General features: G+C 48.4%; 1 protein-coding gene across 2 annotated transcripts in view; it reads right to left on the bottom strand.

Moving 5' to 3' along the window:
- Positions 1-16,624, bottom strand: part of INPP5D (inositol polyphosphate-5-phosphatase D) — a 133,700-nt gene that overhangs the window by 79,474 nt on the left and 37,602 nt on the right. For both annotated transcript variants that reach the window (XM_043964523.1, XM_043964522.1), the window contains exons 3-4: positions 6,056-6,206; positions 3,211-3,382 (exon numbers count right to left, since the gene is read on the bottom strand). In XM_043964523.1, the coding sequence (XP_043820458.1) occupies positions 3,211-3,382; positions 6,056-6,206 (323 nt within the window). The remainder of the gene's footprint in view (positions 1-3,210; positions 3,383-6,055; positions 6,207-16,624) is intronic.

Genomic DNA, 16,624 nt, shown 5'->3' with positions numbered 1-16,624 from the left:
GCCTCCTCTGCCTTTAGCCCTTGGAATGGTCTCTGGGAGACTGGCCTGGGAGAGAGAACTTGTGACAAATGGGAGGTCAAAGAAGATGAAATGGTGATTTTTGACTTTCTTTGCAACCCCAGAACTTGGCACTTTGCCTGGCACACGGTAAGCACTGAATAAATGCTCTTGACTTAATTATCTCAACAGCTGGGGAAGGCAATTCAGCTGAAAGCACAGGGACGGGAAGGAGCTGCACAAGGGGAGCATAGCAGCATCTCTGCCTGTCTGAGGTGCATTACCAGCCCAGGGGGTTAGTAGAAGCACAGACTGGGGGAGAGGGCACTGGGAAGGGGTTGCTACCTGCGTCCAAACATTCCCCAAAGACCACAGAACCTGGTGGACAAACTCAGGCTATTGGCTTTGAGAGCACTTCTCATCACTCTGCATCAGACTCTGACGTCAGTTCTCTGGTCTCCATTACTCTTGTTGGACAAGCCCTACGCTCCCCCATCTCCCCAGATGAATCTACTTCGATGAGTTTGGGCAACAGAAAAGCATTGCTCTGATACAAACTGTTGGTCCTGCCCAAGCTTGTGGTCACCAGAGTTCTGCCTCTCGGATCTGTAACACCAAGCCTTTCTGTGTATCCCCACAATGTAGCACAGTGCCTGGCACATAGTAGGGACCTTAACGTATGCTTGTGGACTCATTTAAATAGGTCATTGGCCAGATGATGTGTCAGTGGGCTTTTGGTCTGGTTATCATGCATTAACTGTGTTATTGTGAAACGATGGGAGAACAATTTCATATCTGTACAGAGAGGGAAAAGTAATTCAGAGGCGATCACTGAATCATTGATAGTCCTCTTTGGGGGAGGTAGATGCCATAATGGTCCCCACTTTTTCAGATGAGGAAACTGAGGCTGAAGGAGGTTAAGTGACTTGTCCAGGGTCACACATCTAGTGAGTATCTGAGGCAGGATCTGAACTCGGGTTTTCCTGACTCCAACACTGTGCTGCCTGGATGGTTGGAGAACAGTGGACCGGCAAGCACAGGAGGGGAGCGTGTAGTTGGTGGTGGTGACTACTTACAACACATAGGAAAGGAGACCCAGGAGTTTGTGATTCTGCAAATGGCCCCCTGTCACTCCAACAGGGAATGTAAAGGAGGAAAGAGGGCCAGGGTCCAGAGATCGCTGACCCATCATGGTCCAGTGACCTCTGACAACAGGAAGGGGGCATTGGTATAACCACGGGGTCCCGCCGCCAACTGCAAAGTGTCTTCTGGACACTCAGTTGTGTACCAACTGACAGATACATCCTGTGGTGGACAGCTCCCCACCTTGAGGCCACTGAGACAGCAGAAGCCCCTGGGATCCAGTGGCTTCTTTGTGCGAGACGTGGTGACAAGGAGAGAGACTTCACCTCTGGCATGGTGGATCGTTCCCCAGCCCCATCCTTCATGGTAACAATTGGGATCCCACTCAAGGCCTCTACCTTGTGCCGCTGGCTGTCCTTGGTCAGGGAAAGACTAGGAGGGTTTCCCGCAGATCAGCTGCCACCCTCTCCCTGGGTCCCTGCAGCCAGTGTCACCAAGTACCATAAAGCCTGAGGAAGGATGCTTGATGGATGGGATGATTCCTGACATGAAGTTTCATTTCCATAAAATGGGTATTTTTATTCCATGAAGTAAAAATCTTCTGAGCAGATGCAGAGAAGATAAGACAAAACAGAAAGAGCCTCTTTCGGGGTCCCTGACGTGGTTTCACGGAGGCTGGGAGCTTGTCACTGACTTTGTCATTAATTCAGAAGCCAGGGTTTATAGCCACACACTGTGGTTTGTCTGCTTCCATTGAACTGCAGCATGGGATTGTAGATGGGCCCTGGGTTTGGAGTCAGGAAGACACTGCCTAGCCGTGTGACCCGGGACATGTCACTTATCTCCGTGCCTCGGTTTCCTCATCTGTAAAACTCACGGGTCCCTGAGGTCCCTTCCATTTCAGAATCTACAATCCCATGGCTTCAGCCCCACAAATGGTGACGGCTCATGGGGCTGATGCTGTTTGTCATAGCGCGATCTCCGCCCCCTCTGAACTTGGGACGCTTATTCCTGCAGTTCTCTGGCCTCAGCACATTAATACTGTCTGGTGACATCCCATGCGGTTGTCTTGGGTCAGCGGGCCCCACTACGTGCCCACAGGTATCTTTTATAGAAGCTGCAGCTCCATTGAGGGGGAGGAGATGTATGGGGTGGGCATCACAGACCAGTTCCAAGGGGCCTTGGTGCTCGAGCAGCCGAAGTCTTTGACCCTGGACGCTGCCATCTCTGTTCTTGTCCTGGTGAATTCAGCCTCCATCATGTGGGATCTTAGGTCTATAACTGGACAGGACCTCGGAGGCCATCTTGCCCAACCCCCCCTCATTTTACACATGAGGCCTATGCAGGTTCAGTGACTTGCCCAAGGTCACACAGGTAGGAAGTGTCAGGGGCAGGATTTGAACCCCGGGGACCATCTCTGAAGTCAACAATCTTTCCCAAGTAACACCAAACCTATCTCACAGGGTTGTTGGGAGGAAAGCACTTTGCAGGCCTTAAAATCCTGCATTGCTGTGAGTTATTATTACAGTTATGACTACTATTGGACATCTATTTCTTGCTGACATCTGTCTCAGACTCTGAGTCAGGCCTAGCTGGCCTCTTTGTGCTCCCCCCAGCACACCGGTGGATCACGGGGTGGGGGGTGCCAAGGTGTGGCTTCTCACACTTCAATGCCTTTTGCATCTGTTCCTCTGGTACAGTGAATGAGCCCCATCCCTGAAACCGAGCCCTGCCCCAGCACTGGGACCCATCACAGGAGAAGCCTTAGCCAGCCAGCTCCTCATCTCACCCTGCCCCTAGGCCCAGACAGCTAAGAGGGCAGAGACCCTTCACACGCCCTTTTCCACATCCTTCACAGCCCTTCCCACAATGCCTTTCTCATCGCAGGTGGTGAGCAAACATTCCTCAAGTGAATAAGTGATCGTCTGCTGACTGATCACATATGTGAATGAATGAATGAATGATTGCTGGCTTAAGTTCCGCAGAGCATCAAGGGAAGAGAGATGGTGAGGACACTCCCCTTAGTGCAGATGCACTGTACCCCAATACCTACTCCCTCTAGGCTTGCCGAGGCGGGTTTTCTGAGAACAACCACCACACCTCCCCACCCCTACAGGACTGGGAACTCACCCACTGGTGTCCATGCCCTGCAGACGCTGAAGCAGCGTCTCAGACAGCGATAACGGGCTGTACTCCGTGACTCGGGAATTATCGGCTGGGAGAGCAACTTCCTTGACCTCGCTTGATCCTGACACCAGGGGAAGGTTCCTGGGTGGCAGCTCCGGTGGGGAGATGAAGAATTCTGGTCCAGGGAAGAAGTCGGAAAGAAGGTTGTTTTAGCCAAGGCTGAAGACTGAACACCCACATCCTGCGCTGCCTCTCAGCCTCCTCCAGCCTCCCCCACGGGAGGTCCCTGTGCCCTCAGGGCCTGGCATCCAACGGGCCCTGGATCAGTGCGGGCTGCACTGTCCCTCCCCTCTTCCCCATTTTCTATTCTTCTCTTCTCCCTTTGCCCTTCGGTGGTGCCCAGAGGCCTTGCTGGTAGCCCTCGAAGAAGAATGTGCCACCCCCGACCAGGACATTAGAATGGGGTGCTCTCCCCCCACTGAGAGGAAGCCCATGACTCAAACTGAGAAAGGGGAATTAACTCACATCTCTCTGGACAGTTTCCATCCTACCCGAAGCATGAATGTGTGGAAACTACCACCACTCACCAGCTCATGAAAACAGAACTTCCCTTCCCCAGCCAGATCCCAGACACCCCAGAGAGACCCCACGGAGCTTGTCTGAAGGAAAGCCAGTTACCTAGGCCTGTGGGCCCAAACTGGCTTCTCAAGGGTCTCTGGCTTGATGGTTCTCTAACGGAGGGGGGTGATTTTGCCTTTTCTGGGCTAGGGTTCCAAGGAGTACCCTGCCTCACCAAGCTTGAGGGATAAAATGATGGAGGGGCTCAGAATAGAACGTGACACGAGTTCTGCCTGGGTAGGCAGAAGCCTCGGACGTCGAGCCCTTAGCAATAGCTCATCCAGGTAACTCGGGCAGACTTCTCAGAGTGGAGATGCCGGCCACAAGGTGAGGTTGCTTTTCTGGCCTTGTTGGAAAGCATCATGGGGTGTGTGTCTAGGCAGGCCACCATCAGCACATGAGCTAGATGTTGTGGCCAGAAAGGACAACTGCTGGCTGTTTAGAATGACTCAGAGACCACCCGGCGGGAGGGGAGGCCGCCACGCTCTTAGAGCCCTCCAAAGAGGGCCGACGAGCTGATGGTAGAAGAGGCAGGCCACCCAGGGGTCAGGAGGTCCTCATGGAGTCCTGGCTGGGCCATCTTGGGACAGCCAGGCAGTCTCTCTACACCTCACTTCCCTTCCCTGTAAAACAAGGGCTTGAACTAAATGAACTCTAAAGTCCCTTTTCAGTTCTAACCGTGCATCTCCAACGCCAGAGGAAAGCTCCGATCAGAAATAATGGGACTCACAACTACTCGTATATAATTTATATTGAATTATTTGAGTTCTTGGGGTGGGGATGGGAGTGGAGGAAGGAAGAGAAGTTGGAACACAAAGTTTTTTTTAAAAAATTGATGTCAAAATTTGCTTTTGCATGTAATTTGGAAAATAAAAGTCTAAAATAAAATTTAAAAAATAATAATAATGGGATTCATCCCTAGAGAAAACTTTGAAGAGGAAAGGGAGGTAAGGGGGAGGGGGCTGGATTTTTTCCTGCCACTCTGTGTATTGTGAGATAGTGGGGCCTGGGGGAACATCAGCAGGCCCAGAGCATCCACACCCTCAGCTAAGAGAAGAAAAGGTAGATGTGGCTGCTGGGCCACGGCTGGCAAACTCTGAACACTCATGGAGAATCCAAGGTAGGTAAATGCTCTGATGCTCAAAAGAGAAAAGAGACTGGAAGGTAAATGGGATATGATGTCGAGATAAATTACCTAGACTTTAGAAAAGCATTTGAAAAAGTCTCTTATGCTATTCTTTTTTGGGGGGGGGCAATGAGGGTTAAGTGACTTGCCCAGGGTCACACAGCTAGTAAGTATCTAAGGCTGGATTTGAACTCATCTTCCTGATTCTGGGCCTCGTGCACTAACTACTGAGCTAACTCTCTGTTAAGAGAGGTGGCACTTCAGAGAAGAAGATGATAGCCCCACTGCATCCTACTGTGATCAGACTTTTTTTAGTTCTGGGTACCACAATATAGGAAGGACATTGACAGGGTGGAGAGTATTGGGCACCAGGATGGCTGCAGCAGGTTAGCACCCCGGACTTGGAGCTGAAGGGGCATTAGAGATCACTGAGGCCAAGCCCATTTTATAGCTAAGGACACTGAGGCCTGCAGCCCCCGGAGGGTCACCTGGAGAGTTAAGCATCTTAGATGGGACCTGACTCCAAGTTCAGACCTCTGACCACCTTGGCCCCAGTTCCTGCCCTCCATGGGTTGGTTGGAGGAAATGGGAAGGTTAATCTGGAGAAGAGATGATGATGATAATGTGATGATGGGCTTCTAGTATCTGAGGGGCCATTGGATGCAAGGGGGGGTGTGTGTGTTAGACTTACCCTGTCTGGCCCCAGAGCACATAGAACCGGGAGCTCCAGGTGCAAGGTATTAAGAGGCAAATTGGGGCTTGAACAGCACTGATCTGTGGATGTCTTTGGGGGCAGAAGACGTGGGTTCAAATCCACCTTTGTCACTGTGTGGCTTTGTATAAGACATTCAACTTCCCTGTGCCTCAGTTTCCTTCTCTGTACAATGAGGGAATTGGACTAGGTTGCCTCTGAGGCCCCTTCCGGATCTCTGATCTTGGGTCACTTAGCTAACCTGAGCCTCAGTTTCTTCAAGTGGCAAATAAAGGGGCTGGCTTTTGAGGCCCCATCTGGCCAGGAGATTCTGGGGTTCAGGGCTCCCCTGGGCATTGTCCTATGTGCAGCCACAGAGAGCCCCCTTCGGGCACCTCCCCCCTTTCTCTGACCTGTTTCCTCCTCCAGCTCATCTCCGGCCTCTTCCTCTTCCAGTGGTACAGGATACTGCAGGTGGGTCACCAGGCCCATGTTCTCCTTCTTATAGAACTCAATGAGCTGCTCCAGGCTGGGGAAGAACCTGACAGGGACCCCTTCGGATGCCTGAGAACAGACCCGGGCCCAGAGAAAGTCAGGAAAAGATGCTCCAAGCTCAGTGCCTCGCCCTAGGCACAGGCCCGCCACCCACTCCACAGGGGCCGGCAGAGACTGAGGCCCGGTCACCGGGCCCACCTTTCCCACTCCCCAACTCCCACTCACAGCCCTTTTGCCACCAGAGGGAAAAGACTTCCCTCCCACCCCCTCCAAGCTTCAAAGTCAGACAAAAGCTGTGGTCAACTTTAAAGTCCCCGGACCAATCTGTCCAAAGGGCTGGTTTCACTTCTAGCTCCTTGTGGGGCTGGGAGGTGTGTGTGTGGGGGAGGTGGGGCAGCCGAGCCTAGGGGAAATAGGGCTGCACAAGAAGTGAGGAAACCTGGGTTTGAACCCTGCTCAAGTCACTTTTATGTTCTCAGCCTCAGTCTCCTTATCTGTAAAACAAGCAGAGTACCTGCCTTCCAGAGAGACCTCTGTGGGGAGGGGGCTTCGTAAGCTTCATTGAAATGGGAGCAACAGTCATTTTTTGTTGTTGTTTTGATTTTTTAGTGAGGCAATTGGGGTTAAGTGACTTGCCCAGGGTCACACAGCTAGTAAGTGTTAAGTGTCTGAGGCCAGATTTGAACTCAGGTCCCCCTGACTCCAGGGCCGGTGCTCTATCCACTGTACCACCTAGTTGCCCCAGGAAGAGTCTTCCTGACTCCAGCTGGAACTTTATCCTATATGCCACCTGGCTACCCTCACTAAAAAGTTCCTGGATTTTTTTTTATAAAAATCCGAAAGCCTAAAGCATGCTTGAAGTCCCAGGAGACCCACCCTCTTCTTCCTTGGGGTGATGACAGGAGCCTTTCAGGGGGCATTTATTAAGCATCTGAGAGGCAGGGTGGCCTCATGGATAGAGACCTGGCATGAGTCTGGCATGGGGTAGGTGGAGGGATGTGTTTGAACCCAGATCTCCTTCCAACTCAACATTCTTTTCCCAAATCTAGAGGATCAGAGGTGAAGAAGGGGCCCTCAGGTGATTAAGATGCTAAACTGCTCGGGCAGCTAGGTGGCAGTGGATAAAGCACCGGCCCTGGATTCAGCAGGACCTGAGTTCAAATCTGGTCTCAGACACTTGACACTTACTAGCTGTGTGACCCTGGGCAAGTCACTTAACTCTCACTGCCCTGCCCCCCAAAAGATGTTAAACTGCACAAAGGGTATCCCCCTGAACTGGTGGAGGGAGTTTCCTCATATTAGAGTTCCCTATCCTGATGAGGTCGCAGGTCCAGTCCCTGTGGCCGCCATTTATGTGCCTGGCTCAGTGCTAAGGGCTGGGTCCTGGACTGAGCCCTCACTTGTTAAGCCCAGGACACACATGTGTGCATGTGTGTATGTATGTGTGTGTGTGTGTGTGCATGTGCTTGTGTGATGAATCACTGTTGAAGAAGCCTGGTTTCTCAGCCTGTGTCCTCAGACACTGGGGCATTCGCATTCCTTCCCCTTCTCTCTGCACCTCCTGGGGTTCACAAGTCCATGCCAGGTATGGTGCTAGGTGGTGGGATTAGAGAGGCGAGTGTGAAACATCCCTTGCCCTCAAAGATTTTCCATTCTACTGGGGGGAGGGTGGTGGTATAGATGGGACACACCAAGTCCACGGATAAGGGAACACCCCAAAGGGAGGTCACAAAGAACTGAGAGGGAAGGTCAGAGAAAGCTTTCTGTAGGAGGTGAGCTGAGGTAAGGGCAGAGACAGGGATTCTAAGAAGCAAAAGTGAGGAAGGAGTGCCTTCCAGGTATGGGAGATCAGCCTGTACAAAGGTATGGAGGTTGGAGATTGAGCTTGGAGACCAGCAAGTAGAGTAGGTCACTCAACTCTCTTGCCTTCCAGGTTTCTGGGGCCAACAGGAAGCAGTGCAGCAAGTCATTACAGCACTATTGTGTCTTAGAGGCACCATGAGGAAGTGGAGAGGTCACTGGGCTGCTTTAGACTCAGGAAGACATGTGTTCAAATCCTGTCTGAGATACCTATTGGGGTGTGACCCTGAGCAAGTCACTTAAATACTCTGTGTACCTCATTCCTTTTTGGAAAATGAGGGGTTGGATCCATGGCATCCAAAGTCCATTACAACTAAAAATCAATGCCCCTGGGCCCCTGGGCATGTGTCTCAGAACCTCAGTTTCCTCATCTTCAAGATGGGGCTAAAAATAGCCCTCACCCCCCAGGGCAGTTATGGGAAGCAGATGAGATGTGAAGGAAGCCCTTTGCAAACCCTGGAGTATTAAAGGGTGGACAGTTAAAGTTATCTTTGGGTCTTCTTGAGTTCTCCAAAGGCTCTGGCCAACATGGGACCACACACCTAGGGCTGGAAGGCCATTTAGCCCAGTCCTGTCATGAAATTGAGGCTCAGGGTAATGGGAAGTTACTTGGTCAAGTTCACACAGGTAGGAAGAGGTAGAGCTGGATTTGAACCCAGATCATTGTCTCAGATTGAGAGCTAGAAGGGGCTTTTGAAGCTATATTGCCCAACCCCTCACTTTACAGATAAGAAAGCTAAGGGGGCAGCTAGGTGGCTCAGTGGATAAAGCACAAAACAAAATAAAAAAAGAAAACAGACCAAGGGAGGAGAGGTTCCTTGTCCAAGGTCACATAGGTAGTAAGTGCCAGAGGCAAGATTTGAACACAGGTCCTTTGACTATAAGAACCTACATCCACAGCTTCTGAAATCTCTACCAGCAGCTCTAAATATATAATCCAGTTGCCTTCTACTTGTTCATCTTCATCCCAGGAAATAAGGGAGCTTGTACCATTTTCCTTTTTCTGGGGATGATGACAAAACTGCCTCTCTGGGACTCAGTTTGTTGATGTGTAAAAATGGTAACAGTCGTAGCACTGACTTCACAGACTCTGTGAACAATGAATAAGATAATAGAAAAAAAAACTGCTTTGCCCATTTTCAGGTATTCAAAAATAGCTACTGCTGGCATTGCCATTGGGTGACCGTGGGCAAGTCCCTCTATCCCCTCCCCATCCTCTGCCTCAGTTTCCTCATGTGTAAAAACAAGGGATTTGGACTCAGTGACTTCAAGTCCCCTTTCAACTCTAATATCCTGTGTTTCTCTGAGTCTGAGATGAAAGACAAGAAGGGGAGTCAGAGGGAGAAAGCCACAGGGGTAGAGGCACAAGAGGGAAGGAAGTGGGCTGAGCAGACCTTGAACATTCCTGTAAGAAAATGCTGCCTGATAAAGAGCCAGCGAGGAGCTGCTCTCTCACAAATCCTTCTGAAGATGCTGGGAGGGGAACATTTAGGAGCCTAGATCTGTAAGGGGACTGAGAGGCCATGGAGCCCAAGCCCAGCTTCCCTGAGGCTCCATCCACTGCACCCCTGCCTCTGGGCTCCGAAGTGAGCATCTCAGGGCATCAGCATCAGTGCCCTTCTGCTGGAGGGAGTGCCTGGGCTCAGCCTTGAAGGGAGTCAGGGGAGGAGGAAATGCATTCTAGGCATTTGTGCAAGTGTGTGGAGGTGGGAAATGTAGCATCACATGTGAGGAACAGCAGGAGGTTTGGTTTTACTGGACAGAAGAGTGTATGTGAAGGGGAGGAATGTATGATGAGGCGGGGAAGATGGTTCAGAGCCAGATCACAAAGGGACATTTATAAAGGCATGTTAAGTCAACAAGCATGTATTGAGTGTGCTGAACACTGTGCTAAGTCCTGGGAATACAAATATAGACAGAAAGACAGATCCTGCTCCCAAGGAGATTCTGTCATAGTGAAGTCACATTCGACAGTCACACTGAGCTCAGGGGCACATGGTATGTGGTGAAGAAGTATTCCATCCCATTTTTTGGTTAGAGAGAACATAAATTAAATCCTGCTCCTGTGAAAATTCATTTCACCAACTTGAAACTTCTGTGGGCCTCAGTTTCCTCATATGGAAAATGAGGGGGTTGAGCTTCTGTTGTCTGTTTCATTTTAAATCTGTGGTAGCCTTTATAGGACTTGGTAACTGAGTAAATATGAGGGGAGAGGGCAAAGTGAACAATAACCCCCATATCACAAATGTGGAAGCTTGGATGAATGAGTATCCCATATGGAAATAGTGAAGAGAGAAAGAAGGATGCATTCATGTGTGTGTGTGTGTGTGTGTGTGTGTGCGCGCGCGCGGGCGTGTATACATAGCTTTGGACCTGGGAATTTTGAGGTGCTGTTGTGATAACCTAGGAGAGCTGTCCTACACACAGAAAACGTGGGTCTGGAGCTCAGAAGAGAAGCTATGGATCATGATCTAGGTTGAGGGAAGGGATCATTTCATTTTTCTCTTTGTGTCTCTAGTAACTAGCCTAGTGCCTGGTATATGGCAGGTGCTTAATAAATACCTATTGAAGTTATCTATAGGCATATGAAAAAATACAACAAATCACTGATAATTCAAGAAAAGCACATTAAAGCATCCTTGAGGTTCTACCTTCTGTCCATCAGATTGGCAAAGCTGACAGAAAGGAAGATGACAGGTGATAGAGGGGCATCAAGAAAACAGGCATATTTGTACCCAGTTGAAAAAGCTGTAAACTCGTCCAATCTTTCCAGAGAGCAGTTTAAAACCCCAAAGGTTATGGAACTGTGTGTATCCTTTGACTCAGTGCTATCACTACTAGGCTTATACCCCACAGAAACTAAAGAAAGAGGAAAATGACCTTTATGTAGAAAAATATAGCAGCCCCTCTTATAGCAAAGAACTGGAAACTAAGAGGATGCCCATTAGTTGGGGAATGGCTAGACAACATGTGGTTTATGAAGGTAATGGAATATTATTATACATTAAGAAATGATAAAAATTATGGTTTCAGAAAAGTTTGGGAAAACCTGCGTGAACTGATGCAGATCAAAATGAGTAAAACCGGGAGAACAATTGTTACAATAACAGCAGTATTGTAAAGACAAACAACTTTGAAAGACTGAATAACCCTGATCCACGCCATGACGCCCCATGATTTTAGAGGACCCATGATGAAGAATGTTTCCTGCCTCTTGATAGAGAAGTGATGGCCTCCAGATGCAGAATGAGACAGTTTTGGACATGGCCAACAAGGGATTCTTTTTTCCTTTTTTTTTTTTTTTAGCTCAACTATGCTTATTTGTCACAAAAGTTTTGTTTTCCTTTTGAGGAAGAAAGGGCAGGTGGGAGGGGGAAAAAGCATACTTATTCATTGAAAAAAGTTAATGAAAAAATAAATGCTCATTGATTGGAAAGATCTGCCCAGAAGCAGGATTTGAATCTTGAGAAGTCATCAAGGGAGAGCGTGTAAAGAGAGAACCTTGGGAAACACCCTTACTAAAGGGTTAGGAAGTGCTAGCAAAGGAGCTAGGGCAGGAGTCTGAGGAGAGGCAGGAGGACAACAGGAGGAGCGTGGTCTCCAAGTCCAAAAGAAGAAAGCTAAAGCAGCCATTCCTAATGAGTTCTCCCACAAGGTCTCAAGTGGCAGAGATCAAAGATGACAAGAATTGAAACAAAGGCACTTACACTCAGCAAGTGCCAATCACCAGTGACCTTCTGAGAGTAGTTTTCTTAGAATGGTGAAGAAAATAGCAGGCTTTGAAGTTTGCAAAGCACTTGATATGCATGATCTCACTTGGGATAGGAGCCAGGGACTAAAGAGAAAGTGGGTAGTGAGAAAGTAGAGGCGGTGAAAGCAGAGGCAACTTTTTCATATAGTTGAGCAGTATGCAAAATTATAGTGACCAAGTTTGGCCCCAAAGAAGCGCTATGAAAAGACAATGCTTCTTTGCTTCCAGAGTGGGGGCCTGTGGGTGTACAACAGAGCATACAGTATCAGACCTTTTTGGATATGTTGTCTAGTTTTGCTAAATGATTCTCCTCCTCTTTTCCATTAGGCTTGGCTCTCTGGGGGAAGAGGGGACATGAATCTATTGGCAAATGTAGGTGATGTAAAAAACAAAAGCTAGCAATCAAATTTGTTCTTAAAATAGATTTAGAAGGAAAAATGAAAAATGAGACAAATTGGGTCAAGGAAAGGTTCTCTTTGTAGGATTGGGGAGATGAGTGTGTCTGTAGACAAATGGGAAGGAGCTAGTGGAGGGAGAGACAAAAGTCACACGAGAGAAGGGGAATGACAGTTGCAGCAAGATCTTGGGAAGGCAGGAGGCCATGGGATCAAGGGCACAGGTGTGGGTAAGGGGTCATCCTCAGAGAAATATACAGATATGATGCTGAGAAGTCTGTTTCCCAAAGTGATCAGGGCGAAAGGAAAAGGTTCTAAAATAAGTATAGCTGCTCTCTTTGTGGTAACAAAGACCTGGAAATTGAGGGGATGCCATCAATTGAGGAATAGCTGAATAAGCAGTAATATGGAATACTATTGAGCTGTGGGAAATGATGAGGGGGGTGGTTTCAGAAAAAACATGGAAAGACTTGCATGAACATTGATGCTGAGTGAACAGAGCAGAACCAAGAGAACATTGTATACAGCGACAGCAGTATTGTTTGAAGAGAAACCATGAATAACTAATCTATTCTGAGTAACATGAATATTCAAATCAACTACAAAGGACCTCTGAAGGAAATACCATTCACCACCAGAGAAAGAACTCATACATGGAAGTATGCATTGTATGGTTTCACATATATATCTATGTCAAATATTGGTCTTTAGTGCAGAGTTGGAAAGGAAGAAGGGAGACAGCTCACAACTCAGAATAGAACTCAATGGATTAATCAATAAATCTTTTAAAATTTTAAAAGCTCAAGCACGTATTAAGCAGCAGCTAAGTGGATAGAGCGCCAAGCCTGGAGTCAGAAGGACCTGAGTTCAAATCCAGACTCAGATGCTTAATAGCTGGGCGACCCTAGGTAAGACATTTCACCCTGTTTGCCTCAGTTTCCTTATCTGTAAAATGAGCCAGAGAAAGAAATGGCAAACCATTCCAGTATCTTTGCAAAAAACCAAAACAAAACAAAAACTCAAATGGGGTGATGAAGAGCAGTACAGGACTGACAACACCATGTGGTAGGCTCTGGGGCCACAAAGACACAAAAAGACACAAACACCCAAAGGTGCTCCCGTGGCCTGTTAATGGCGAGAGGGAACCTACACCTTGCCAATCCCTGCAGAGGCTTCCAAAAGGCTGGAGCCAACCTGACCTGAAATAGGAGGAGGACATCCCAGTCCCTCCCTCCTCAGCCCCTGGGCAGAAGAGTCAGTGGTGGAGAGAAAGGGCTGGCAGCTGGTTATACCACCAGATTCCCCCTGAATCTTTCTCCACTTGCCACCCATGAAAAGGGCTCCGACTGGCATTCAAGCTCCATGGGGAAGGGAGGGGAGGGGAGGGACTGGTCAATTTAGCTTCAGACGTTTACTGCGGTCTTTGAAATGAGGAACTGAGATGGAAGTGGCCCCGGGGGACGGAAGCCAGCAGGACCAAGTAGAAGTTGGGGCTGCAGGCAGGAGAACTTGGCTGTGCACATGTGCACACACGCATGCACACACACATACACACAACCGTGCATGCCATGCATATATGTATGCAGGTGGTACGTAAACATGCGCACACTGGCTACAAGCCTGTGTGTGTGTATACACTTAGGATGTGATCATTCAAAACAAACCCACCAGGCCAAAAAGCCTCCCTCTTTCCAATTATCTCCCAGAAACTGGGCTTCCTGGGGGACCCAGTGCAAACAGAGCTTAAACTCTGATTGCATCATTAGTGAAAGAGGAGAGAGGTGCTGAAGACTCATTTTCTCATTTCTCCAGTCTTTCTGCTGGTAATGTGAGCATCCCCAGCTGGGTCAAATGAAAACTTCTTGAGGCTTATTCCTACACCATCCTAATCTCACTTATCATCCACAGAAACAGTCTCTCCCCCGCCCCCTCTCTTATACTCCACCCCCATCCCTGTCGTCCAATCATCTAGGGTTGTCTGATTGACTGCTTCCAGTGGCATCAGTGAGAACTGCCTGTTTTCTAGTTTTCCCCTAGACTCTGATGGACAATTCTGAGGATATCAAGTAGCCAACATCTGTCACCTTTCCTCTTGTTTGAGCAGCCAGAGTTTTTTTTAACTACCTTGTATGGTCTTCATGAAGGGAAAGGCTGGCTGCGGGAGGAGAGTAGGGCATCTCTAAAAATATAGGATTGAGGGAGGAGCTGGCTGGCACAGTGGATAAAGCGCTAGCCCTGGATTCAGGAGGACCTGAGTTCAAATCCAGCCTCAGACACTTGACACTTACTAGCTGTGTGACCCTGGGCAAGGCACTCAACCCTTATTGCCCCGCAAAAAATAAATAAAAATATAGGAGGGCACAGCATCTCATGGCTTGGGAAGATAAGGCAGCATGGAGTCCCTCAGGCTCAACTCCTAGCTCTCTGTTCCTTAATACATGTGGGACATGGGCATCACTTCATCTCTGGGTCTCCTGTAAGATCAGTTTGGGGGGAGGGGGAGTGGACCAGATGCCCTCAGTACTCTCTGGCCCCAAGGACCATGACCATTGGCAGGTGGCAGAGCAGGTTGGGCCATACATCCACGCTTTGCTAGTGTTCATTACATATCACTCCCCTTCCTGTACTCGGCAACGTGGACAAACTGTTCTTTCGGTTCTTCACACACAGCAGCCCTTGTCTAGAACACCTTCCCTCACCACCTTTGCATCACCAAATCTTTCAAGTCCAAGCACCACTTTCTACATCAGGGATTCTTAACCTGGGGGCCAAGAACTTGAGGGTTTTCCCTCCAAATCTGGTAACTATTTCAATATAACTGATTTCCTTTGTAACTCTACACATTTTATCCATTGAAAATCATTCATCTGAGACTTTGTCAGATTACACCAAAGGGGTCTGGGACACACAAAAGGACCTTGTTCCATCCATGTGAAGCCTTTCCTGAGCCACTCATCCCCAACTCCTAGTGCCCTCCCCCAACTACCTGGTATTTAGCTATTTTCTATTTAATATGTTTTTACATTTATTCTGCAGGTACTTAGATATGTGATTGTTGCTTCCCCCACTGGAATGGACATGACTAAAGCAGAAGGATTGTTACATTCTTTGTAATTGTGTCCCAACATGAGTACAGGGTGAGGCACATAGTAGGTGCTTAATAAATGCTTATTCATTGACTGGTTAATGGCAGTAGCACCTGTAATTATCAGCCTGGCACCTGGAAGGGATCTTAGAGATTTTCTAGTTTGATACTCATTTTACAGAAAGGAAACTGAGGCTCAGAGAGGGAAAATTACTTGTATATGTTGCATATCCTCCCCCTCCCCAATAGACTGCAAGTTCCTTGAGGGTAGGGACTATTTAATTTTTTTTAACCTTGATCCCTAGCACCTAAAACTGCAGTGTTTAACAAATGCTTATTTAATAAAAGTGAATCGTCCAAGTTCACAAGGGACTGGAACTAGAAGCCAGGCCTTCTAACTTTGGGGGGTGAGGGGGTGGGGGGAGGGGCAACGAGGGTTAAGTGACTTGCCCAGGGTCACACAGCCAGTAAGTGTCAAGTGTCTGAGGCTGGATTTGAACTCAGGTCCTTCTGAACCCAGGGCTGGTGCTTTATCCACTGTGCTACCTAGCTGTTCCCCTTCTAGCTTTTATAAGGTCATAGATTTGAGCTAGAAGGGACCTCAGAAGTCAGAAAATCCAACCATGACATTTCACAGATGAAGACATTGAGGGCCAGGGGATTTGTTCAAGGTCACCTAGAAAATAAGTGGCAGAGCCAGGATGTCAGCTGAAATCCTCTGCCTCCAAAGCCAGCTCTTTCTACTGCGGTTCCCCCGTGCCACCTTCTCCCACATAAAGAACCGGGTTCCCGTTCTAGAGTGCCTTTGCTTATAGGGTACACAGCAAACCTGGGTGACCAGCAGTCTAGAGAGAAATACTTGTTGTGTGTCTTTAAGGACATGGGGAAGAAGGGCACGGAGTTATTCTAGAAGTGGAAGTCCAAGACGATGACTAGAATATAGGCATTCAACTCATGGTTATTTCTGTACATGGAAAGAAGAACTGTGTCCCAGCTGCAAACACCAGACCTTCCAAGGACAAGAAGATGGAGGCCAAGACGTTAGCAGGAGAACCAAGCCAACCTCCCCCCCCCCCGCCAAGAGTCAAGGCTTCTTCCAGCTCAGAGGGGTGAAGTTTCCGGGAGTCTTATACTCAAACACAGGTACAGACACCCCTGCATGAGGTGAACAGGACTGGACTGCTCACAGGTCCAGAGGGCCATGGTCTACGTAATAATCAGTCCATTGGCAAGCATTTATTAAACACCTACTATGTGCCAGGCATTGTGCTTGGGACAGGGGATACAAGTACAAAGAATGAAATAATTCATCCTTACTCAAAAGGAATTTACATTCGAATGGGGTGGGAGGTGGATGGAGAACCCAACACAAGTACATATTAAAAATATATATATA

Source organism: Dromiciops gliroides, chromosome 4 (assembly GCF_019393635.1).
Source record: "Dromiciops gliroides isolate mDroGli1 chromosome 4, mDroGli1.pri, whole genome shotgun sequence".
Lineage (NCBI taxonomy): Eukaryota > Metazoa > Chordata > Mammalia > Microbiotheria > Microbiotheriidae > Dromiciops > Dromiciops gliroides.
The sequence above is the reverse complement of the archived record's forward strand: the minus strand, read 5'-3'. Positions and strand labels throughout refer to the sequence as shown.